Here is a 26,981-nt window from a genome sequence, read left to right as displayed (position 1 = left end):
GTCCCCGTCTCCGGTACTCCATTAAAAGTTTATGCGCGCAAGCCGAAGCTCTGTAATTACGTATACGATTTCCTTTTATATGTCACCCTCAAATCAAATGAAGTACGTGGATAAAGAATTACGGGCGGAAACCATCGACGATTATTTTCAGTGTAAGCAGTCGAAGTAGCCCGACGAACGAGCAAGCGGCGACCCCCTCCCCGCGCGCCCTCTCCGCGACTCGGTTGCCGGACCGCCGACCAATAACACCGACGAACACGGCCGAAACTGGCAAGCAGAATCTATTCACTTTAAATGCCTTGTCACTAAACGCGCAATACAATTTGCCAAATACCGGAACACCACATATGACGTGCTGGTGGCACCAATGTGTGACGCTGACTTCGACTATAGAGCAAGCAGCACTGTGTTTTAAACGACGATGCTATATCTGCTGGTGCAGGCGGGCCACCGCGCAAGCCCGCAGCATATAGCGCATTCCTTTTCTTTCCTTCTGCGAGAACTAGCTATAATAGCGAGCTTTAGGTTAGTGGACGCAATCGGCTTGCGTGCGCAAGAACTAAGGGCCACGGTACTGCGCGTGTGCAGAAACGTACATCTGGGTGTGTGCATGCGCAATACCGCCGCCCCTTGTCGCGCACGCAAGCCGCTTGCGTCCCCTAACCTAAGACTCTCTATTAACGCGAAATTAACGACAATAGAGTTTTCAAAGAATACTTTATCACTCGAAACTTAGGGTTTTGCGTAAGTGGGGGGGGTCGCTTTAATTCTGTAAACTACAAAACTTACTGAACAGTCGAAAATTATTAATTTGTCCTGCTGAGGTACGCTTTTCATGGTTCTTTGGATGCAAGAAATTTTCAATAGCGAAAGTTGATTGGCACCTACAGGGGATTTAGCTTTTTCTTTAATGTGACAGTATAGTCCAAAGGATACACGAAGTCGAAGGATAGTGTAGTTTTATCAGCTGTCTAAACTTGTAAACGTTCGTTTGCGAACTTGGTTAACAAGCATGGTGGTCACGCGCGCACAGGCAAACATGAACACATCTTTCTCGATGACCGCGTACACTCGCTGTCAAAACGCTAGCGTGAGCAAGTGCGGCAGCAGCAGCGAGCGAATTGTCCATGGGTTTGCTTCTCGCTTCAACGCTATAACTAGGCGGGGAGAACACGGCGCACATGAAGCCATCAGCCCTCGGATCGCCTAGACTCAGCAGACCCGCCGCACGTGATTTCAAGGTAGGGCACACGCTCGGCCGTGCCGTACGCAGCCGCCGCCGGAGTAGAACACCCCCTGCTGCCTCGCGCGCGACGGAAGACGGCACGCTTCCTCCCCGCATTCTCCACTTGCGCGCGCGAGATCGAGCCACCATCCTCCTCTGCTGACCTTCACACGTTTTCACTCGCACCCGCAGCATAACGTAGGGCGCGTGGCCGCGACGTTATCGCACTTGGGACTTCATGCGGAACCTCACGGTGACGGCGACGGCGGAAATGTGCCTGGAGTGTTCATGTAGTAGCTATCGCACCAAAAAGAGAAAACAAGTATACTCATTCGCAAGGAAACACGCAGGCGCAGATCACTTTCGTACAATTCGTCGGCGTTTACTGCGAAAAATATACAGGGAGGCTTTCCGCCGACTCTGCGCGTGCGCATACGTTACTCCGCCCGCCGCGTCCCGCGCGTACGCGACCGCGCAAAGTCAACCTAGGCCCCGGCGGACCGACAAAGTTCTTCGATGACGTAGCGTATCTTGACCACAGCTGCGTCCACGTCGTCCGAGTTCACGTCGTTGTGGAGCACGGCGCGGGCCTTGCTGTGGCTGATGGGAATCATCTTCACCGCGATGACCTGCTGCAGGTCCTCGTATTCTCTCTGCGTCACCTGCAGCGGGTAACGTCACAAGAAGGATGATTGCAGCTCTTTTGGCACTTCGTGTAGCGCACAGTAAGCCAAATGAAGAGGATTCCAGGAGTGTCGGTACTAATCTTCTCGGTTATACTGCACGCTGTGCTGCATTCCGAAACCGTGACACTGAAGACTAAAAAAAACGAGCTTTTTTTTTTACAGCGAAGCCTGTTAAAAGGAAATTCTGCAACCGTTTTCGTGGTGTGGTTACTGCCGGCGTGCGACGGCGTGGTCGATATCACATGTAGAGAGAGAGAGAGAGAGAGAGAAAATTATAAATGAAAGGTAGGGAGGTTAACTAGGACTGATACCGGTTGGCTATCCTAATCTGGGGAAAGGGAAAGGGGGACGGAAAGATGAAAAGAAGAGAAAGTCCACTGGAGATATCAGTCGGTCACTCAGTCCGGATCACAGACCCTGACTCAATCCGGTCGCTTTCAAATATCGCAGCAGCGCTTTTGTGGCCTTCTGTAGCTGCGATATGCGAGGCCATGGTCCCAAGATCTTGTTCAAGGTGAATGGCCTTCCATCTAGTTGATTGAGTGATATCACATGTAAATTTATATAACGAAGCGTGCGTCGGAGACGCGAGCTCGCTTTGAAATGTGACGATCAATGATTGTAAAATAAAGGTCACGCGACGTTTACCTCACTCGAATATAGAAGTTATATGTGCGTGTGTTCTTTTTTAGCGCTAATCCGTAATTTTCGTTTCTCTGAACGCGTTGTACCGGCTCCACGATGGCGTTCAGGTATGAACTTGCATGGCAGTAGCACTGAAAGATGTAGTAGGGTTGCTGCAGCGCGGCCTGTGTGCAAGGGGTCGATAAAGTTGGCTGTTCTTACATTCCCACGCTGTAAGCCGATTTGTACCTTCTTTAAGGGTGCTTTCTTCTTATGTACTACACCCTTTTTGGTGTAATATTCCCGTCAGTAACTCCCTCCGTTACACCCTTTGTGGTGTAAGGGGTCGAGTCAATAACTCCCGCTCTTACACCATTTTTTGAGTTTAAGGGCGGGAGTTATTGACCGATTTGCCCCCGTATGTTTTAAGGGTGTAAATCGGTCTGCAGTGCACGCAGACTTACAGCGTTGCACCGACTGCGTCAGCTTTAATCGCTGCAACCTTGTGCTGCGTAGGTGAGAAGCCGAGAGCCAGCAAACGGATACTTGTGAAGAATGTGAGAAATATCTTACAGTTTGCTCTCTTTGATGTATCGGTTGCCAGATTGGCACTCATATGTAGAGGGTTTTTTTCTTTTAAATTTAATTGACGCGATGAAATAGCGGAGGTTGGTGCCTTTCGGTGGGCACTGGCAACTTCTCGTCGCACGGTGGACAAAATTAAACCGCAACAAAGTGGCGGAAAGCCACCGAATGGAGTTGGCTAGCACGACCACAAATTTCTGCAAGTTTGTAGGAAGCAATATGAACATAAAACATGTTCTCGGCACAAGTAAACACGGGTATACTTCGAATTGTCCGATGGCACCATACAGAGGTTCATGGTGTCGCAGACTATCGCACGCGACATGCAAGTACACACACACATATAGCACACTGGGTTAACCAATTAACAGCGTACAACAAGCTCGTAGCTTTACGCGGCACGTATATCGTAGCGTTGTGACTTTTGCACGAAAATATCGACACTAAAATTTGAGACTTTGCGTGCTCACGGAAAGACGCTCAGTTCATCGGGCCCAACGCTGACACCGTAGAATAGAGCAAACGCATTGTCAGCACGGACAAAGGCGCCTCGGTAATCGGGGGGAGGGGGAGAAGGCAGCCACACAGCCTTGGCGGAGCCGTAGCTCGGCATGCTCACTCACGCTAGTACGCTGACTCAATGCTCATTTCACGGTCATTAGGTAGAACATTAAGTGATTGACGAAGGATGTGAGTGGACGTGAGTGCCTATATACGCGAGTACGAACGTGAGTCGGTGAAGGTGATTTTCAGTGTGCGCGAAGAACGGTGGCCGAATGTTCGTGAGTGTGAGCGAATTTGAATGAGTGCAGATGATTGGGGAATGTACGCTAAAACCTCGTTATAACGAAATTGGAGAGCTTTAAATTACTTTGGTATATCCGTTACTTCGCTATATCAATTATCGCATATGTACTGCAATATCAGTTCCTACAGGGATTTCAAAGGGAATCTCACTTCGTTATATCCATTATTTTGTTATGTCCCGCTTCGCTGTAGCGAGGTTTGTCTGCATAAGCGAACAACCTTGTGACGTGCGGGTTTTACATGGCTACTGTTACAAGCTGCCCGGAAGTTCAGCGTTTTCCGAGATCGCTTGGTCCTCAAGCTTTTGTGGTCGACTGCACGTATATGCGGCATAAATCCGCGTTAGAAAGATATGTAGAAACCTTTCCGAGGCGCTCGCAGAAGGTGACGGGTGACAGCCGACTGATGTCGTGGAAGTCGTAGACGGCCATGTTGGTCTGCACCGTCTCCAAGTCCATGCTCATGTACGGGTTGCCTTTCAAACAGACGCCTGCACAAAACGTTGCACGGACAGACACTTCGCATCACTAGCGTTCGTCTAGCGTATGATGTGATGGCAGAGCGGGCCGCAGCTCGAACACAGGTGATCATTCTAGTTTAGACGTCTTAAAACGTCTTAGAAAACGTCTTAGACGTCTTTTAGACGTCTTAAAAGGAGGCAGCGGCGTAGTTATGCAACGTTAAAGGGAACAGATGAGCGCATCTAACGTGGGCGAATTTTTCTCTCTAGCAAGAGTACACAACCACCCGACTTTCCGGAACATTATTTGAGGCTGGAGGCGCTGGCACCTAATGCACGCTTGTACAGTGCACTCATGTATATTGCCTCAGCTGCAGCATTTGCAGCTGCAGCGCCAGCAAAATGAGAGTGGCCTGATAAAGCATTCCCCTTTAACAGTGCACCGCACTGTAACACCATGTCATCGTTACGAGAAGGTCACCAAGAGACACGCGCATATGTATCGAAACGAGACAAAACGGGGGTCACAAGTAGGTACGATGGAGGGACGTGTTCAACAGCGGTCGAACAAGGGCAGTGACGACATCCTGCGCTCTTATAATCTCGTTCCGCATACATGTTACGCAACGTGGAACAGTAAAACCTCGTTATAACGAATTTGAAGCGGAAAAGGAGCCAAAATTACTTCGTTATATTCATTATTGCATGTACTGCGCAGTGTGAATTTTTTATGTGGAATGCAAGGGCATGAAATTTCACTCCTTTCGTTATATCCATTATTTCGTTATTGCGAGGTTTTGTCTGTGTTTGCGAAGAATAATTTCCACATATTAAGCGGGGATTGTCCAATATTGCCAATGTCCTTCAGCAGTAACTCTAGCTTCTGTCGAGCTCCTTAACATAACTCACTTTCATGCAACGGGGAGCGTATTACCTATAATGTCACTGTAAAGGTCGATCATGTTTTACTGCGACTTCGTCCCACCTCCGCCACCTAAACTGCACGCATTGATGCAATGGCGCTCTCGCACGACTATTGGCTGGTTGAGTGAAAAGATCACGATCAGTGATAACTTTATAACAGGCCGTAACACTGTAAAACGTATTTACAAATTACGAAATGCCTCTGCATTCAAAGTGCGTGCACTTACTACTGTTTTATTTGGGGGGGGTGAGGGGGGAAGGGGCGGAGTGCACTGAATATAAAACAATTTATGTACCTCCTCCGTCATTAAGTAAGGTACCCCGTTTTGTAGTAGCCCTCTCTACGATGAGATTTGGAAGGCCAGTATAGATGTGCTCATGTACCAAGAATTTTCACTGAGTTTCCGGAATACTAGATTCTCAGTGTAAGATCGCAACGAAGTTTTTAGAAAGATACACTAAAGCTTTTGTAAGTTTCAGTATTGTTATTTGCCTATTTATTCTATTTCACGTTAAAATATTAAAAATGGGGTTTTACGTGCCAAAACCACGATCTGATTATGAGGCACGCCGGAAATTTTTCGGACCACTGGTAGTTCTTTAATGTGCACCTAAATAGAACTACACGTGTGTTTTCGCATTTTATCGCACGGGTGTTTTCACGCGAGTGTTTTCGCACGAGTGTTTTCGCACGAGTGTTTTCGCACGAGTGTTTTCGCACGAGTGTTTTCGCACGGGTGTTTTCGCACGGGTGTTTTCGCAGCGACCGGCTTCGCCGTAACGGTACAGTTCATATTTGCCGGGAACGTGGGGGGATCGGGGAGCTCGGTGTGTGCGTGCATACATACGACGCACCCCTGGCGAGCCTCTGCGTGTTCTCGTGGTCCTCGTGCAGCCTGGGCACGATGGTCTCGAGGGAGACGAGGCCCGCCGCCGCCACGATGCCCGCCTGGCGCATGCCGCCGCCCAGGCACTTGCGCACTCGGGACACCCTGCACGAAGGCGAGACGGCCGAAGCGTCATTCATTCATTCATTCATTCATTCATATAGTTTGTGTAATACATTGTTCGCTCTGGTACGAGAGAGAGCAAGGGTTTTAACGAAAGCTGAAAATGTCAGATCTGCTACGTAGGGCTTGCTACTTCAGATGAGTTCGAGATGACATGGAGATAGATAGATAGATAGATAGATAGATAGATAGATAGATAGATAGATAGATAGATAGATAGATAGATAGATAGATAGATAGATAGATAGATAGATAGATAGATAGATAGATAGATAGATAGATAGATAGATAGATAGATAGATAGATAGATAGATAGATAGATAGATAGATAGATAGATAGATAGATAGATAGATAGATAGATAGATAGATAGATAGATAGATAGATAGATAGATAGATAGATAGATAGATAGATAGATAGATAGATAGATAGATAGATAGCATGCAGTGAATAGCATTGGATAGATTGTGTCTCCTTGTCTGACCCCTTTCTTTAATTATAGGTATCTTTCTGTTTTTCTTGTGGAGAATTGAGGTAGTTGTGGAGTCTCTGTAGATATTTTACAAGAGATTTACGTAGCGATCTTTACTCCTTGATTACGCAGTGCCTTTATGACTGCTGGTAGCTTTACTAAATCAAATGCACTTTCATAATCTATGAAAGCCATATGGAGAGGTTGATTGTACTCTGCGGATTTCTCGATTACCTGAATAATGACATGGATGTGAGCCATTGTAGAGTATCTCTTCCTGAAGCCAGCCTGTTCCCTTGGTTGGTTAAAGTCCAGTGTTGCCCTTAATGTATTGCAAATTAGCTTGGTGAATATTTTATACAACACTGAAAGCCAGCTGATGGGCCTATAATTCTTCATTTCTTTAACGTCTCCCTTCTTATGGATTAGGATAATGTTGGCATTATTCCAGCTCTCTAGTAGACTTGAAATTGTGAGGCATTGCGTATAAAGAGCCGCAAGCTTTTCAAGCATGATATCTCGTTCATCTTTGATTAAAGCGACTGTTATTCCATCTTCTCCTGCCGCTTTTCCCCGGGTCATGTCTTGCAATGCCCTTCTAACTTCACCTGTAGTTATAGAAGGAGCCTCTGTATCGTGTTCATCACTATGAAGGTAGCGTGGCTGCTCTGGGTACCATACAGGTCTGCTGGTATACAGGTCTACCATACAGGTCTACCATACAAAATTCTGCTGCTGCTTTTACTATATCATCGAAATTGCTGATGACGTTACCCTGGTTATCTCTCAGTGCATACACCTTGCTTTATCCTATGTCTGGTTTTCTTCTCACTGATTTCATGCTGCAGCCATTTTTTTACTGCTTCCTCAATATATCCTACGTCATAATTTCGAATACCCCTTACTTTCTCCTTGTTGGTCAGTTTTGTCAGTTCAGCGAATCCTGTCTCTTGAGCGAGATTCCATACGTTATAAAAATTCCATATAAATTGCGTATATCTTCAGTAAGAATTGTACGCAACACATAAGAAATTGTTAGAGTGCATAAGGAACGTTTCGGCAGGGAACAAACTAATAAAAAGAAATAAAACAGAAATAATCAACGCCCTGAGGTCTAACAAAAGATGAAACAATGTCTATGAGACCGACTGGTATGTAACTATGAGAGCAGGGCCTTCGTGGCTCGGATTAGTTCCTGCACTCGTTCTAGCCTCATGGCCCCAGAAAATTACACGTCCGTGTTTGCCCTCGTAGCACCAGGTGGAGTCATTGCGGCTAGTCGCGCGGTGGTGTAGCGGCGACAGTGAGCCAGCACGTGCTCAATGTCATCGAGTACGCAGTTTGCACTTTGTTACGCAGTGGTGAACTGAACTGCCCGATCTTAAACAACAACGTTATATGTGGAACATCACGGCGACGGCGACGGCAAAAAATTCGCTTGGAGTGTTGTCCATATAACAATAAAGAAGTTGCTGGCGCAGGCTACGAAAATCTCAGCTGTTGAATGTCACCCTCAACATGTTTACCAAGGCGTTTCGGGAGACGCTGCAGTTAGGTGCGTTGAGGATCGATGGGATTGAGAGGGGGGCCGTATACTTGACAATCATCCTCGCTTCAAATAGCAACTTGCGTTCGCCGTCCCATGCGTGAGACAAGCGTTCTGATGTACTCAAGGGAAAGAAATGGGACCTGGTACCAGAGAGGCAACCCTGGTAACCGGAATTCTTCGACACCCACCCCGAAGTTGTCCAGTTACGGCTTGGTTTCCCAATTGCATGTGCAATTATAAAAGCTGGTAAATGTTCTCCTGCGAATAGCATTGCTCTGTGACTGCGCATTTGTATTTCGTTTACTCAAATTTGCAACAGCTGCATTAGGTTTACAATTTTGTGCACCGTATCGTGTTTTCTTTTTTCTCAAGTCGAATAACCCGTGTTGATTTATTCAAGTTTGAAGTGATGCAGTCTTCTACACTTTAACGACAGCGTAATCTTTAACATTCTTGTCACCTTATATTCTACTTTTCTTTTTTCGTTTAGGTGCAAAGGACTAATAAAATTCGGTGCAGTACAGTCGCCGACAAAAAGAAAAAGAAATAAAAGGACGCGTCAACCAAAATCGACTCGAAAGAAGGCAAGGTCGACGTACATGGTACGTGTATCTGCGTACTAATATTGGGAGCAGTATAAATATGACGATGCATTGTATAATTGCATGATATTTTTGCATTATTCTCATTATTTTTTTTTCGTTCCATTGTCAGACTTTACACTTATTTCCTGACCCTTTATATTTTCTAACGCGTGTCGATTTTTTAATTACTTTTTTTCACGCGCATGTACGTCGACGTCTTCTTTCGCGTCGACTTTGTTTTACACGCCTTTATTCGTTGGCTTTTTTTTTAAGGGGGTTGAGGGGAGTGGCCAAGAGGCCAGATGAGCCAGTCCTGACGATAGTGCAGGCTATGGCACAACGTGGTTAACTTTTTTTGTTGCTATATTGGCGGTAATAGCGCCCCGTGGCGTTAATCTTACCTACTTTGTGACTAGTTCCCGCTTCTTATCTCGCTGAAAACTACATTCTGACACCTTATGCGACTGCCATTACGCGACGCTCCAAAGCAATGAAATTGCCCTCGTTTTGTTAAGCGGTCGCGTACATATAGAGACAGCCAGATCCCGGATACGCCAAACCCGTACGAAATCAGCAAAGGGTCTTCTAAAACGATTTCTCCGTTCCCATGCATTGAGACGGGAGCTTCCCAGCCAAAGTCGTTTGGGTTTACTGCGCAACGAACGTTGTATACACGCGTCACCGCGGGGACACGCCTCTTCCAGAAGTTTCCACGGAAGACGATACTTACTTGTCGATGAAATCCTTCGGGCCAGCCACCAGGGATCCTATGGGACAGGCGAGGCCCTGGAAGAAATCCGAAAAGCTGACCGTTTAGCGAAAAATTAGGCAGACGTACAACGCCACGCCGAGCAACTCATACGCCAGGGACAGCGAGGCTGTATAGTATCGGGGAGCAGTTCCGTTACACCCTTTCGGAAGTCCTAAAGGTCTGCTTTGCCGCATGCTCCAAATATGTCCAACACTTTGCAAACGCTTCGCTGTGTCACATGCGAATTCCTTCGCTGTATATCGGAGCTCGTGGGACATCTGTGCCCTCCGTTATATCCGAGACGTCTTCCTTGCGTGGTGCGTCGGCTCTGCCGGTATCGGCGTCTGACTATGTACACGTTCCGACGGCTCGGTTGGTGGCTGCTGCGTTAGTGACAGCTCATCACTGGTGACCGGATGTTTAGGCACTAAAAGCTGTTGTTTTAGGCACTTATAACAGGCGCTAAAGCTGCCATTTAGGGCTTATATACAGGCGTCAATTACTGTCCTTTAGGCGAATTTTAGAAATAATAAAAACTTCCGCTGTGCAACTGAGGGTATATTGTGATTTTCTAAAGAACACACTGCCACCCATTAAACCCCGGTTTTGTGAAATTCACTTTTTTTCTCTCAATAAAATGGAACCGTGATGGTTTCGTATAGATTACGAGATCTATCTGAAATCTCGCGTGACATAGATACTATAGAAAAAGGAAAGTTGTGAAAGCACTGGCAAACTACACCATCCCAAGGAACTAATCCGAGCGATTACACTGCTTGGACGCAGGGACCACATTATCGATCCCACTTGGACTTCATTGGATCAGCAAATCTTTTTTCATTCATTTAATCATCCTTATTTACCCCCATCCCATACCCCTGTATGCCCTGCAGCATTTACCCTCGCATTAAAAGAAACTGAAACAGGGCAACCTAAAGGCTGTTTAAGCGCGCAACAAGCCTGGCATTTCTTGCCGTTCTCTGAAATATTTTAGCTGATATAAAGTCAGAGCGAATTAAATCAGCCTTTTACACGTGCAGGTGACATGCGCGTGCGTTTGCGTGCGCTACGTCTACGAAATAAATTCGGAGCATATAAATCCACGCGTGAATTATGTCCTTCGCTCTAAATTCTTTTTTTTTTTTTTTACGTAGATCGAGTTTACATTATCATCGCTTTGTACGGTGTGATGTTCACGTGAAGACCCAAACACTGAACAAAATAAAACGTGAGTTTGTTGGGCGATTCTTTTCTGATAAACACAAACAACTTGAACTCAAATCAGGAAGGACAGCAGCGAGCACAGTCGTCGGTCACCGAATGTAATCTTACGCTTGTTGAGTTCGTCCCTTTTCTGTATTCGCGCCACACCGTGCGTACCACTTTAATCGCTGACGCTCGCGTGCATTTCAGGAATGCGGGAGTTTCGACGATAAGGGCCAACACCTCTACCTTCCTCCAAACGAATTTTTTGTCTCTCTCTCTCGCTCTCTAAATACAGTAGAATCTAAGTAAGCGACACGGAAATCTTTTAAGCAGCAATTCCGCTTAAGCGGAACAGCAGCCTTATAATTGATAGGGGTTACATTGTAAGAAAGAAAGACAGAAAGAAAGCGGGTAAACGGAACTGCTTTTTTAAAAGTCCGTGTAAAGAAATACAAAAAAAATACGGATATGAAACTGAGCAATCTAATGTGGCATCGCGACAGACATCGCTGTCAGCTGCTTTCTTTTTCGGGTTTTCCATATGGTTTCCTCGCCATGATCAGAGTTAACGATAAGCGGTTGCTGGACTAAAACGGCATTTTTTTTTGTTACATAAATCTTCTTTTTTGTAATTATGTTTTGTGCTGCTAGCTATTTGCTCCGCGGCTGCGTGCTAGTAGGAACATTGTGAGAAGCAGCTTGTCTAATCAGACTCTGCCGCGCGTATTATCTGCTGCTGACGATAATGTATATCTGCTCCTTTCGAAAAGAGCATGTTGTGTACCTTCGAGCTCAATATCTCGCTAAATGGAACTCCTGACAAACGGAACTTATCTCCCCATGCTTCCCCCGAGGTGTCGCTTAACGAGAATTTCCACTTGAACGATTGCAAAACGGCAACCTAAAACTCCCGCGGCGGGTCAAAGCGATGGCTCGATAGCATCGATGCTGTAGTATATACCTTTGAGATGCACATCATGACGGTGTCGACGCCCTTCAGAAGGTCCTTCACGGGGAGGCCCAAATACGTCGCCGCGTTCATGATTCTGGCGCCGTCCATGTGCAGGGGGATCTGGTGAGTTTTCGCGAACCGGGCGGCCTGCGTTTGAGAGTTTACAGGATCAAGTTTGGAGGGAATTCAACGTGAAAGACGAAACAGCTTTAGGCAATCCCGCCGTGGGTATAGCCCAGTGGCTATATGGCATTGCGCTGCTGAGCTCGAAGTCGCAAGTTCCGATCACGGCCGCGGCGGGTGCGAGATTTTTAGGTGCCCGTTAAAGAACTCCGGGTCGTCAAAGTTATTCCGGAGTGCCCCCTATGCTGCGACCATATGCCTCATATAACTTCCAGGAAACGCCGTCTATGGCGCACTGATCGGGCAGGGATGTTTAATGAAGAAATTTGAGATGGCCGAGCGCAACGTTTTGGGGCGTTTGGCGCCAACATATTTTTATAGGGTTCCGCGGTTGAGAACTTACGTCGAAAGAAAAAAGAAAATTGAATAAAAGAGAAGGAACTGTCAGTGTCAGCTACTCCTGCGATGTTTATGCACAAGAAGTAAGCGCACTTTAGAACATTTCATTTATTTATTTATTTACGCTACACTCCAGTCACATTGGACCAAGCAGGTGAGATTTTAAACAGAATAAGTACAAACATAGACGCACATGTTATTCAATTAAGTTGCAGTCCAACTCAGAAGTACGCATCTTTAAAACACACACATACACAATTATATATATATATATATATATATATATATATATATATATATATATATATATATATATATATATATATAGAGAGAGAGAGAGAGAGAGAGAGAGAACATGCTGCAGAAAAACAGTGAAAGAGCACAAGTATTTATAATCAAATATTTCAGTAATGATGAATTTGTGTTAGTTCAAGAGTTAGGATGAGGAACCCCAAATAAATTAACACGTACAGAATACTTAATAGGATGTGCGCTTGTACAAAATACGACTGCGTACGGTAGCAATAACACAATAAGGTATAAGAAGAAGTAATCAACTCAGCAACATTTAGTAGACAAAAAGAGTTTAAACTTCTATATATACACCCGCCCTCAAACAATCGAAGTGAGAACAGTGAAGACGCGTCTGCGTTAGAAATGCGGAACTTAAAGTACGTTCGAATTCACACTCCAGAAAGGATACGTTTCGCCACATCCAATTGTGAAACCAGTCGGTGCGCGGGGATAACGACATCGCCGAAAACGATTGAACTGTAGTCCATTACTCTAAAATAGTTCGCTCGCTTTTGCCATGCAGCTGGAGCGCGCGGTGGCAGCCTCGATCCACAAACCTGTTCCAAGTAGTCGACGGGGAGCACGGTGCCCCCGCACACGTTGTGCGTGTTCTCCAAGCACAGCAGAGCGGTCTTGGGGCAGTGGAAGTCATGGTGCCTCACTCGGAACTCCAGGTCTTCCACGAGCAGACGACCGTCCTTCTGCGTCGGCACCGCCCAGCTCTGCACCGCGGCCACCTGCAGCGGCAAGCGAGCACGCGTGCCACGAGCCGCGGAATCGTTAGGGAGTTTTCGCGAAGCGTGACCGCTCGGTGAAGTCGCTAGTTCACGTTACACTGCGCTGCTCGCATCGATTCAGCCTGTGGAGGAACGCTGAAGCATGCAGGAACGCTCGCCGCCGCTGTGTCGTGTATAAGCAGTGTGAGCGATCCCAGAAATGTTACCGAATTTTAGGGAGGCGTGTAAAACCGCGGCGATGTTATAGGTCAACGTTGCATCGCATTTATAACATAGATAAGTGGCGCCGCATTCTAACTGCCGCCGTTGTGTGTGTACTCAGTGAGCGTGTGCTGCTCGGCGCACTTTTTCTTTGTGCGGGTGTTTTGACGAAGCGAAAGCACTTCGTTGCACGGCGCTTATAATATGCGACATGCTGACAACATAGAAATAACCGCATCGGCTTGCAATCAGTAAAATGCACGCCGAAATCCAGAAATGTTATCGAGTTTTAGCGAAGCGTAACAACGCGGCAATGTTGTACTTCAACATTGCGTCGCAATTATGAGCGCGTGAGAGCACAGTACAGACTTATAATGTTCGTCTTTACGTAGTGAGCGTGTGCAACTCGGCCCAGTTATAGGGTTTTTTTACGAAGCGTAACCACTCGATATAGGGTCGTGCACTTCCTTTGCATTGCGCTTAATTATCATGCATATACGTTACAGGCTGACAGTAGAGGAACGCTCACCGCGGCGCGTGTATACTGTGCAAGTGCGCCGCGATCCAGAAATGTTGCCGAGTTTTAGTGAAGCGTACGCAACAGTGCGGTAGTATTGTATGTCAACGTTGCACCACAATTATAAACAAGTGGCATCACAGTACGTGACGTCCGCCGTTGAGCTAACGTGTGCTACTCGGCGTAGTTATGAGGGAGTTTTGGTGAGGCGTTGAATGACCATGGTAACTATATACATTGCACCGCCATTTTCTGGTATGCCAGGGTGACACTTTCGCAACCGGTGAGGTTTTGACTTTTGCGGCATTGCGGTTCTGAATTTACTGAAGACGGGACTTGCTTTCTGTAGCAAGTAGGTGACGCCCCCTCGGACATAATCTTGGTTCGCCCGCCAAGCTCGGCGGCCTGCTATAGCTCGGCAGACAACAGTGGTCACCCGCACCACAATAAACACCGACGAGCACGGCAGCTCGCCGGTCAGTAATCTTTGAGCACCACCACGCTGAGAAGCCCTCCCTTGTTCACGACACGGGGTGGATTGTGACACTGGCGACGAGGATGGGATCCTCGTGACTCTGGCGAAGAAGCTGGCGACGAGTACCTACGGAGCGTCCCACGCCGCCGCGAGCGGCGAAACACCGCCCCCCGTTGCTGTCGCCATGCCGCTGTACGGAAGGCTCGAGCCGTTCGAGGGAGATGGGTCCGCCTGGCAAATTTACGAGGAGCAAGTCCACGTGTTCTTCCGGGCAAACGACACACCCGAGGCCAAACAGCGGGACATTTTCCTGGCCAGCTGCGGGACCCGCGTCTTCAGCCTCTTGCTCGACCTTCTGAAGCCAGCCACGCCGCACGTTAAGACGCTGGGTGAGCTGCTTGCCATACTGCGCTCGCATTTTAACCCAGCACCGTCCACGCTAATGGAGCGTTTCCGCTTCAACAACCGGAGCCGCCGGGAAGGAGAGACCCTCGGACAATTCGTTGCTGCGCTACGAGGGTTAGCGAGTGCCTGCGCCTTCGGGGACCAACTGGACTCGCTGCTCCGGGACCGTTTCGTCTGCGGAATCAACAACCCCGCCATGCAGACGCGACTCCTGGAGCTTCCCGACCCGTCGCTGGACGACGCCGTGAAGGCAGCGCTGGCAATGGAAGCTGCCGCCAAGGACGCCGGCGAGATTTCCCGTGCGACTGGCTCACCGTCGGCGGAAGCGGCGGTCAACAAGTTCGCGACAAAGGGCAGTACCTGCGGTCGCTGTGGTGGTGCCCACTCCCCTTCACAGTGCCAGTTCTCTCAAGCACAACGCTTTACGTGCGGGAAAACTGGGCACCTGGCACGTGTATGCCGAAGTGGGAGGACGAACAGCAAGCAGCAGCCGGATTCAAGCCCAGGTACAACACAAGCCCGCGGCCAGGGTAGCCGTCGCAAGGGTACGCGGCGGAGGCATGCGGCAGCAAGCTCAAGCTCTTCCGCGGCCAGGCTCCACGTCGTGGCCGAGGACCCGCCGATTTTCGACATGTGGCACACAGGCTTTGTACCGTCGTCTGTGCCGCCATACATGCTGACCGTCGAAATATGCGGGCACCCCATTTCCATGGAGCTGGACACGGGGGCCAGCGTGTCTGTAATGGCCGGGAAGCTCTTCAAGCGGACTTTCCCCGGCGTGTCCGTCGAGGCTTCGGGCGTGATGCTGCGCAGCTACTCCGGGCAACTCTCCCAGGTCCAGGGTCAGGCACAGGTCAGCGTTCGCTTTGGCGACAGGGAGGCAACCCTTCCCCTTTACTTAACGAAGGGGTCGTCGCCGACGCTGCTGGGCCGAAACTGGATTCATGCATTGGGCGTTTGTCTGCCACAGTACCAGAAAGCCAGCCTGCATGTAGTGCAAGACGTTCCGAGCCTCCTGACCCAGTTCAAGTCCCTGTTCCAGCCAGGGGTGGGCACATTTGCCGGCACGACGGCTGGCATCTATGTACCTGAGGGAGCCCGGCCACGTTTTTTCAAGCCTCGCCCACTGCCGTTCGCCCTGAAGGACGGGGTTACCCAGGAGCTGCAACGGTTGCAGCGAGAGGGCATCCTGGTGCCCGTAAAGACATCTGAATGGGCCGCTCCCATCGTGCCAGTCCTCAAGCGAGATGGCAGTGTCAGAATCTGCGGGGATTTCAAAGTTACCATCAACCCCGTCGCTACCGTCGAGAAGTACCCGCTGCCCCGGATTGAAGATCTCTGGTCAGCATTGTCCGGTGGACAAAAGTTTACCAAGCTCGACCTCAGAGATGCTTACCAGAAGCTGGTGCTCCAGGATGCCTCCCGGAAGTATGTCACTATATCGACAACTTTGGGACTCTTTCAGTACACGCGCTTACCGTTTGGCGTGGCCTCAGCCCCAGCCATATTTCAGAGGGAGATGGACAACCTCTTCAGGGGCATGAGGCACGTGGCGGTGTACTTGGACGACATCCTGGTTACTGGCAGCGACGACGGGGACCACCTGCAGAACCTGCACAACGTCTTGGCACGACTACAGGACGCCGGCCTCAAGCTCAAGCTGGAAAAGTGTGTTTTCCTAGCCCCCAGCGTTGAGTACTTGGGACATATCATTTCCCAGGCAGGCCTAGCCCCGGCTCCCCGCAAAGTTGATGCGGTGCTCAAGGCACCTAAGCCCCAGGACAAGAAGGAGCTTCAGAGCTACCTGGGCCTCATCAACTTCTACAGGAGTTTTCTGCCGAACCTGTCGCAGCATCTACAGCCGCTCCATCTTCTGCTTCGAGATGGTCAGCAATGGGTCTGGAAGAAGGAGCAGGACCAGGCTTTCCAGCGCAGCAAGGAGCTAATCACCAAGGCTCCAGTGCTGGTGCATTTTGATCCTGCTAAGCCTGTAGTCCTTACCGTAGATGCGTCGCCGTACGGTGTGGGAGCCGTCCTGGCACACCGGGACAAAGATGGCCAGGAACACCCTGTGTCGTTTGCTTCCCGACGGCTTCATGCTGCAGAACAACGTTACAGCCAGCTGGACAAGGAAGGTTTGGCCCTCATGTTCGGTGTCGAACGCTTCCACCAGTACCTTTGGGGCCGGAAGTTCGAGGCGGTCACAGACCACAAGCCGCTGTTGGGGCTGCTGGGGCCTGACAAGGCAGTTCCTGTGCAGGCATCGCCTCGAGTAGTACGCTGGGCCTTGAGGCTGGCAGCTTACAGCTACCAGCTGGTTTACCGTCCGGGAAAGGACCTGGGACCTGCTGATGCCCTGAGCCGCCTGCCCCTGCCAGAGGTGCCTGATGCTGTTCCAGAACCTGCTGAAGTGTTCATGTTGGAACACGCGTACCCGGAGGTGCTCTCCAGATCTGCGGTATCTCAAGCGACCAGCCGGGACCCAGTCCTGTCTCAGGTGGTCAAGGCGGTGTCCTGTGGAGAGGAATTGGTGCAGCAGGCCTATAGCCACAAGGCCGCTGAGCTGAGCTTGCAGCAGGGCTGCCTACTGTGGGGTTCGAGGGTGGTGATCCCACAAAGTCTCCGGTCCAGGGTTCTGCAGTTGCTGCACGCGGGTCATCCAGGGATAGAAAAGACTAAGATGGTGGCCCGGTCCCATGTTTGGTGGCCTGGCCTGGACCAAGACATCGCGCATTTGGTGCAGAGCTGCCAAATCTGCCAGGAGAATCAGCGAGCCTCGCGTCGTGTGGAAATCACCCCCTGGCCGTTCCCACAGAGACCCTGGTCCCGCCTACATGTGGATTTTGGGGGACCCTTCAAGGGCCATTACTTCCTGGTGGTGGTGGACGCCTTTACAAAGTGGGTAGAGGTTATACCCGTCACCACCCCATCAGCAGGCGCGACCATTGCAGCGCTACGACAGGTCTTCGCCGCCCAGGGGTTGCCAGATGTCATCGTGTCCGACAATGGTCCTGCTTTCGCCAGCGCAGAGTACCTGGCCTGGCTGACGAAAAACGGAATCCGCCGGATGATGGTTCCACCGTACCACCCTGCTTCAAATGGTGCAGCCGAGCGGGTGGTGCAAACCATCAAAGACAAGCTCAAGAAGAGCCAGACTGGGGATTTCCGGACGCAGATTGCTCGGATACTATTCCAGTACCGAACCACACCTCACGATGTCACTGGCCGTGCCCCCTGTGAGCTCCTGCTGGGTCGGATGGTCAAGACACCCTTGCACGTCTTGCATCCGGACCTCCGATCCACAGTGCTTTTGAAGCAGCTGAAGCAGAAGCTGGCTGCTGACCAAGGATGCCGTCCCGGGCCTTTGCCAGAGTCGGGAGCTCCAGTTTTCGCCAGGAACTTCCGTCCTGGCTCACCCTGGTCTGCCGGACAGGTGGTGTCTCCTGCCAGCGCCTCATCGCTGCTCGTCCGCATGCCAGACGGGGCCATGTGGCATAGACACGCCGACCATGTCAGACCTCGCCTCGGGACCTGGCCAGCACCCTCGACTGCCACTGAGTTCCAGCCCGCAGGAGGACTAGCGGCAGCACCAGTCGCTTCTAGCGGAGTACCACCTACCTCGGAGGCGGCAACCGTAGCCAGTGGTGCGGCACCCGTTGGACCGGTGTCTAGCTCGGCACCACTCGCAAGGCCGACCACTACGGACCCGCCGGATGGAGCAAGGCTGGCTCAGGCAGCACCCGGCGTTGCCACACCCGACCCGTCAACACCGGTGCCCAGGCGGAGTACTCGACGGCGGAGGCCACCAGACCGTTACTCGCCTGGGTAGCAGGCACCGTCGACCCAGCTAGGGTGGAGGCAGAGCCTCATAGTGTGAACTTGGACGTTTGTTTTTTTATTTAACAAACAAACTGGGGGTGAGGGGTTGTAGCAAGTAGGTGACGCCCCCTCGGACATAATCTTGGTTCGCCCGCCAAGCTCGGCGGCCTGCTATAGCTCGGCAGACAACAGTGGTCACCCGCACCACAATAAACACCGACGAGCACGGCAGCTCGCCGGTCAGTAATCTTTGAGCACCACCACGCTGAGAAGCCCTCCCTTGTTCACGACACGGGGTGGATTGTGACACTTTCTCGCGTTTGTCCGACCATTGTGCGCATGCGTGAGTAGCGCGAGACCGTCGTGCTTAGTTAACAATTTAAAGCCTTCTTAATTATGTTACATTTGCTTTCTGGCATCAAGCATACATATTGTGTTTCTTGCATTGTTCGAGTCCTGTCGCGCATTGTCATTGCCGTTATGCGCCATTTCGATTCATCTCCTGATCTCTGTGAATATTGTCAGGTTCCTACGGGTTATACACGGCCGTTAAGCTCGATGTGTTCGGTGTCGCAACTACGCAACATGGAATCATTATGCAAATTGGGAGTTCTTGCATTAATAACTCCGCTACGGCGTGCCTCACAATCAGAAAGTGGTTTTGGCACGTAAAACCCCATAATTAAAAATTTAAATTATTTTGCGATAATCGGTGATTCGTATTAGAGAGCTAACAGGGGTAGCCAGAATTCTAGAGTATATATATATATATATATATATATATATATATATATATATATATATATATATAGTGTCTCCAATATTAACACTCTTCTCCTTGATTGTTCCTCTGAAGAATCGCGCAGTCTTACCTGGGCCACTCCGCCTTGCTCGTTGAGAAATATGTGCGAGGCGTCGCCGACAAGGATCTCTTGGCCCCTCTGGTCACAGTGGGCCATTACTGCACATAAAGTTGCATAATACTATGAGGCTTAGCATGAAAGCTTGTCAATAGGCGGGGGACGCGACAATTCGCCCCCTTTAAGAGGAACTCGATGATCTGCACACGCTAATTCAATTGCACGTTCTTAAGCTTCCGTTCGTTTGCCTGCAAATGAGGGATACGATTACCGACTGGAGAAAGATTTACTGCAAAACTGTGAAGGGGCGGGCGGGGAGCTCGAGGGGCGCACAATTTACTGCTTCTTGAATTTTCGCGCCGAAAACCTCGTGGCGGCGGCGTACGTCAGTGTGACGTCACTGATTTCGAGGTATGTTTTCCTTGTATATTTGGGTTGGTTTGGGCGCAGGAAATGCATCCTCGATGGAACTTGCGAAGTTTGCGAAGAGACTCGGATTGACCTGTAATCCCGCGACGCACGTAATTAGTAATTAGTAATAATTAATAATAGCTGGGTAGAGGAGAAGGGAACTCGGGGGGGGGGGGGGGGGGCTCGATTTTTGTTAACCACGACGATACGGGGTGATATCTTTTTCTTAGTTATCGCCCGTTGCCGATAAACGTAATTCTGTAGTCCTTGAGTTGGATTATTCGGAGAGGCCGACATTGCTTGCGCGAGAAATCGAAACACATATTCGGCTAATTAACAAACATCCGCTAATTAGCTTCCTGATTAATTACTGTAAGGCACGTATGGAAATTTACGCTCTGCAGCTGGTGAGTTGGCTAGGCGTGTACATATCCACTTGGAATGCATCCCCAGAGTGACACCGGTTGGGGGATAAGCGCCGTCAAAGTCTAAGGTAAAAATGCACTGCTGTTCCACTTCCTTCTTTTTTCAACAGTGTGCTATATTGTGCATTGAGGCGAATCTGCATGAAGAGCATTGCATATGCGTGGGTAAATGTATTTCTTAAGTATATATGTTTTTATATGTATAGATGTGGACATGTCTTGTGCATCTGTAATCGATGTTCCTATTTTCTATTCGCTGTAACTGATTCCTAAGGAAAAGGGCAGGAATCCCGGCAAACTTCTGTTGAGCAGCTTTTTGTTCCTTGGCCTTAATTTTTTTTAAATTTTTTTTTCTCTGTAAAAAAAGGGGTGGGGGGTAATTGCAAAAATAAGGTTGACAGTAATTGGGACGCCCATGTATTGCGTACCACACTTTGGGAATTTCAAAAATTTGGAGGACGCCTAAGTTTCGCCTCTCAGAGTGGAAGGCTATAGCATTCAAAGACTACTGCTTGCTTTTCATGCTTCCCGGCAACTGCAGCTTGTGTAACCGTAACGTTTCCCGGGAAACGCTGGCGCGGCGAACGCCATGCACGAAGGCGAGCTTTCCGGTAGAAACGCGGCCTCTTGCGTGGATCGATCTCCTGTTATTGTTTCGCACTTTTAATATTTCAGTCTGAGAAGAGCTAACATAAAAGATATACGCTGCCGGTGTTTTTTTGCCATTACATTTGTTTGTGGGCTGCCGTTCTCAAAATTCCGAGGAATAACCTTGTAAGAACGAAAGACAACGTGTGAGCTACTTTGGTTGTAGAGAAGTGGTTGGGTATGCGTGGTTCGGAGTTTGGTCCGAAATTCTTTTTGTAGTGGTGACGTCCGACGCCGGATCTTCTGGGACACGGGGCCCTTATTCTAAAGCTCTCTAATATCTCGAAACTGTTGTCATCCGGGAGATTCACTTCAAGGGGATGCATCTTGCAAACTCAGCGGCTAAGATTCGTCATTGCAATATGCGCCCCGATATGTAATTAAGAAGTTGATTAGTTGTTTTTTTCTTTCTTTATCAGTGTAATGTGTGAACGCTGCGAGGCGTTTACGTTGCATCACTGGCTCTTCAACGCGTAGATCAGCGAGTCGAGGAATGCGCGAAGATTAATGAACCGCAAGCTTTGCTCCCCAAGCCTGAGAACGCGCGCGGTTATCTCGCAGTGAACAATAAAAGCGCAGGTGGCATGCGTCCGCGGGGTTGCGTGTCACGTGTTCGGTCGACCTTTCTTTTCGGAAACCAGAACAAAGAACCCGATACGGAGATCGGCGCCGCCTCCCCTTCCTCGAGAGAAACGATGATAACGCGGGATAATTAATGATGACGGCGAATCTTTGTCTTTCTTTTTCTTTTTCTCAAATGAAGTGGATCACGCGCGCGTGCGTTTACTGGGAGGTTTGTACCTTCGTTCCTTCGTCCATGGCACTGCGGGTAGTTGAAAGCTTAAAATCTATCTATCTATCTATCTATCTATCTATCTATCTATCTATCTATCTATCTATCTATCTATCTATCTATCTATCTATCTATCTATCTATCTATCTATCTATCTATCTATCTATCTATCTATCTATCTATCTATCTATCTATCTATCTATCTATCTATCTATCTATCTATCTATCTATCTATCTATCTATCTATCTATCTATCTATCTATCTATCTATCTATCTATCTATCTATCTATCTATCTTCTGAATAGTGTTATATTTCCATCAATTGCGAAACCCGGCTTTTAGATTATCCACATTTGCAAACCAGAGGCTCAGCAGCGAGCTGAGCGCAGCGCCACATACCGGGAATATGCTTAATCTGGCCGCAGGCGCCACCACCTGGAAGCCTTTTTCGACCCAAGTATGCGCGTATACGTGTGTGTACGTTTCTGCATAATCTGATTTTGCATGCACCAGTTGTTCCTGTCTCCAAAACAGTGCCACTGATATCTGGGGTATACACCTGCAAGATATGTCGCGGAATTTTATTTGCTGCGTACCATGTAGGGTAAAGCGCATCGAATGAATGAAGGAACTAAACGTTAAGGAAGTGCATTCCTACCTGCCGCCAGGTTTCCCATGGTACCCGTGGGCACGAACAGAGCAGACTCCTTTCCCAGCAACTCGGCCACCACACGTTCGAGCTCTGTGAGAGGGAAGCATGGAGGGAAAGGTGGATTGCAGTACACTTCACGCAGCTCCACACTCGTGTTCTCATCTACGTCTTAAAAGGGGGTACTAACGTCGTATTTCCGTTTATCAATTTCTTTTTGCAAGAAATAAAGCTATTGAATTATTTACGGCGCTCTGAGGCCATGGTTGACAGTACTTTCTGCGTTGTTTAGAGGTACCAAAGTTTCACTTAAAGTAAAAAAAAGACGGGAAAATATCGTGTTAGTACCATCATTTTAAGCAAAAGACATGAACATCCGCATCCAACAACCGGCGCGAACTATGCAGCAGGTCTTCAACATTCTTTTTTTGTTTCATCATTCCGACGAACAAGCAGGATACAAATGCCTTATCATTTTGAGTGAAACCCGACGTATGGCTATTGCAGGGTGTTCCAGCCGTCGGCGGCAGCAGCCAGTGTAAATTTATATACTCTTGTTCTTGTTCCTTAATGACATAGCGCAACCCGCTCTGGGGCATCGGCCGTGAATCGGGCGGTGAAAAAAACTGTTATAATTTTTTTTGGGGGGGGGGAGGAGGAAAGTAAGGTGAAATTAAATAGGTACCTTGCAAATGTGAATTCAGATGTCTACGTAAGAAGTAAAAAGAACAATTTTAGCGTGCAAATCTTTTTTTGTTTCGCGGAGAAAGCTGCGGAGGGCTTCACAAACGTGAAGCTGGGGCCATGCAGGCCGGTCCGTGAGTCGGGGCCGCCGGGGCCGCGGAGCATGCCGGGAGCTCTTCTCGCACAAGACTACAAATTTTAAGATTAGGGGGCGAAGCGGCTTGCGTACGAAAGAAATAGGGGTGACGGCATTGCGCATGCGCAGACGTATACGGGTCTGCGCATGGGCAGTATCGTGGCCCCTAGTTCTTGCGTGCGCAAGCCCGCTTGCGTCCCTAAGCTAAAACTCTCTAACATCAGTCTGAAATAGCGCACGGACGATCTTATACGCTTCCGGTATATACGAAAAGGCCTCGGTGATCTCCCCAACCCACGAATCATTCCGGGTTCCAGCTTTGGTGTCTGCAGCATAGACGCCGCCAAAGTATACGAAATGACACGTTGTTTTCTTGCACTATATGGCAGTTCCATTTGCACGCGGCGCGAAAGAAAGAAGGCCCACCGACGGGAACACCTTGCAAGGAACCGCTCCAACTATAGCTGTGCCTACCTACAAAGGCATCAAAGTTTTTGGACAGCTTCCGATGGGTTGCAACAGCGGGTGCTTTCCGGCGCCGCGTATAGCGCCGTGGGTCTAAAGTATTCTCGTCCCCATCCGCACACTTCATGGAAAATGGTCGATGTATACGTTGTATTCGAGCTCAACATAGTGCCAGGCGACCAGACGGACCAGACATACATTGCATTGTAGATAAGTGAAGTATCATTTCTGCCTGTTATTATTCTGTATTGTATGTAATCGGTTACGGGCGTGAGTAATTCTCTGCGCATCTGAAGTGCCAGTACTCGTACCTTGCGGCGGAAAGATCAACTTTGTTTTATAAACGGCTTTTTTTTCCTCCCCCAGACGTTGGCGCAGCAAACAGGTCGTCATGCGGTGGATGCTTCGGGGTTGGAAAACTTGGCGGGACGGTGCCACAACGCGCAGCCGGTGGCAATGTAATTAGACACCCGTTACATTATGCGCGTGGCCATCCTCGGCGTCTGCATAACGCGCAACTTCAAAAACTTTTCTGTGCATTTTCCGGTTACCTGTATAGTATGCGTCCACGCGAGGCATCATAATAGAAAAAAATCTGGATATCCACTGGACATACCAAAATGTTTTAACTCACAACGTCTAGGAGACGTATACAAGATGTCTATAAGATGTATGTGCTCGTACTAAGGACGATGTAAGGATCTCGAGATTATACCGTTGACAGTGGGGTCCTCCTTGAAGACGTCGTCGCCGACCTCGGCGTCCATCATGGCCCGGCGCATTTCGGGCGTCGGCTTGGTCAGCGTGTCCGAACGGAGGTCCACCACGCGTAGGTTATCCATGGCTGACTTTTCGTGCCTGCGAGTCGCCGCCAGTAGCAGAAGGTGTACTGTGAATGCGAAAACTTCGATTCTCTCTCGAGGTCGTTATAGCCCGTACGTGGCAACCTTATATGTAACATGTGCATGCAATGACATCACGACGACGGCGACGGCAAGTCACCTCGTGTCTGCCACACCGTCCCGCCGATGACACATCGTGCCGTTGGGAGACGAGCGCTTCTCCGCATACGCATTCTGGGAAACAAACCGTCATCTGGTGAGATGCGCATGCCCACTCAAATTTAACCGGAGCGTACGCATATCCCCACCGGCGACAATCATGCAATCACTGCGAGTGCGAGGTTGCGTATAGCTTTAGCTTGTCCGTAAGTTATTACTGTTTGTGAAGTACCGGAGTTGTCGAGAGCTGACGGCACCTTTTTTTGTCTGTGAAATTCCTGTTCTTTTTGGGGGGGGGGGGGGGTGGGGGGGATTCACGGTCGAAAAGTACACTGCGTGTCAGACCGAGCGGCTAGTTGTGGCTTTTTTCTTTAGAAAGAAAGTGAACGGATACATGGGAGAGTGTTGTATGTGTACCTGTGTTACTTACGTGTGCTATACTCTTCCCATTGTTGTGGCGCGGCTGTTCCTGTCTTATGTAGTGTTTCGTGCCGCGAGTCCGTGGGAACGCGCGCCGGGTCTCACGCTGCGGTTGAGCTCGTCCATAGCCTCTGAGATCGGGCAAATGGTGTGCCTCTTCCGATCTCTGAGGCCGTGGATCGTCTACAGTGTCATTTGGTTTCTTGTCGCTCGGCGCTGCTGCCTTGTATACTCAATGTGTGACATCGTGAGCAGACCCAATAACCTAAATCTGCTGCTCCGTTCCTTTGCGATGTAACGGTGCAACAGACAGTAATAAGCGGTGTTACTAATTTTTCTATTCACGGTGCATCCACTTTTCTATCCTTACCATTATCGTGTTGACTTTCTTCGTCTCCTTTTGTACCCCTTACCCCCAAATGCTGTGAAGCCGGCTAGAACACAATACCCCTGTGTACCCCTCAAATGCTGTGAAGCCGGCTAGAACACAATATAGTTCAGGCCGATCTCTCAGCTTTTCTCTGTCAACAAATCTCTGTCTCATTGCGTGTTCAACTACAGCACAAAAGACTAAACTTGCCTCGACCACACGTACTATACTTATAGCTGCCAGTCTGAAAGTGTCGGCAGCAAACATCGCTAGTGTACAATGACTTTGTTTTTGCTCTTGCGGTGAGAATGCCCATGGGACACAATAACGTTCCCCAAGACGCCGTGATTAAGGAAAGTGTCACGAGGTGTCGTGACCAGCTCCATCTGGTTAAAAGGGGTTTTAGTAAGAGCACCACCCATAATGCCTTGTGTAATATATAGTGTCTTAAATGACCACCTCCCAAAGCATGCTAAAATCATATTTGGATGGATAGTAACTGCGGTTGGTGCTTCATATTTTTCTCCGCAAATGCTCCCTTCCTCAGCACAAGACCTCCTTTTTTTTTTTGGCTACGTTTCAGGTGCAAACGTATTACATCGGGTTTCATCCGGCGTTCCAGCATTTCGCAAACGGCCCGGAGTACTACTAGCACACGGGCATTCCTTCCAGCCCCTGTAGTGCACTTTCGCACCGGAAAGGAACCGGAGCTGGGCGGCCAGAATTGTCGCTACATCGGCTCGCACCAACCGCTTTTCGTTTCGCGCCCGATACTGGACCTGTGAGCCAGAATCCGGCCCGAGGCGGCACGAGACGACACGAGTCGGCCCCAGTCGGCCGAGTTGGCTCACTGATCGCTAAGCACATATGAATGTTCTTTGTACAAGCCTCTCTTTCTTTCCCAAAAGTCCAAACATTTGTCTCTCTGACTGCACTGACGTCGACTTCGAACACCCTCGCATATATAGGATTCGCTCCAGTAAAGTCGGAACGCACCCTAACCACGCTAATAAGCAACGCCAGTGAAACAGCCGTACCGTGAATAGATAATGGATGGTTGAAGGAGCATTGCGACGAAATTCGAACTTACCCGTCGACGACAGTTCGTTGCGGTGGCCGATAAACAATGGTCTGTCACTGCTCGAGTTAAGGCTGCTAGGGTCTCGTTGTTCCGTCGCTGCTGCTCCACTAGAAACGGCCGCTCCAGCGGGGGCGCTACGGTGTTTCACGGCCGGTGTATACCCTTGCCAACGCCCCCCCTCCCAAACGAACTTGCAGCTGCAGCTATCCTGCAGCTACGCAGTCAGAGGCGA

At 49.2% G+C, this 26,981-nt stretch overlaps 1 protein-coding gene across 1 annotated transcript; it reads right to left on the bottom strand.

The window, feature by feature from the left end:
• Positions 1–1,582: 1,582 nt before the first annotated feature.
• Positions 1,583–26,959, bottom strand: LOC126529001 (uncharacterized). The gene is made up of 10 exons (XM_050176606.3): positions 26,759–26,959; positions 24,593–24,735; positions 22,602–22,685; positions 19,678–19,766; positions 13,209–13,388; positions 11,845–11,982; positions 9,657–9,712; positions 6,167–6,303; positions 4,290–4,417; positions 1,583–1,887 (listed from the first exon to the last, which is right to left on the bottom strand). The coding sequence occupies exons 2-10, from the start codon at positions 24,717–24,719 to the stop codon at positions 1,711–1,713; spliced, it is 1,116 nt and encodes a 371-aa protein (XP_050032563.2). The 5' UTR covers positions 24,720–24,735; positions 26,759–26,959; the 3' UTR covers positions 1,583–1,710.
• Between the last annotated feature and the right edge of the window lie 22 nt (positions 26,960–26,981).

Source organism: Dermacentor andersoni, chromosome 8 (genome assembly GCF_023375885.2).
Source record: "Dermacentor andersoni chromosome 8, qqDerAnde1_hic_scaffold, whole genome shotgun sequence".
Taxonomy (NCBI): Eukaryota; Metazoa; Arthropoda; class Arachnida; order Ixodida; family Ixodidae; genus Dermacentor; species Dermacentor andersoni.
Note: the sequence above shows the minus strand (reverse complement) of the source record. Positions and strands in the feature narration are given on the sequence as shown.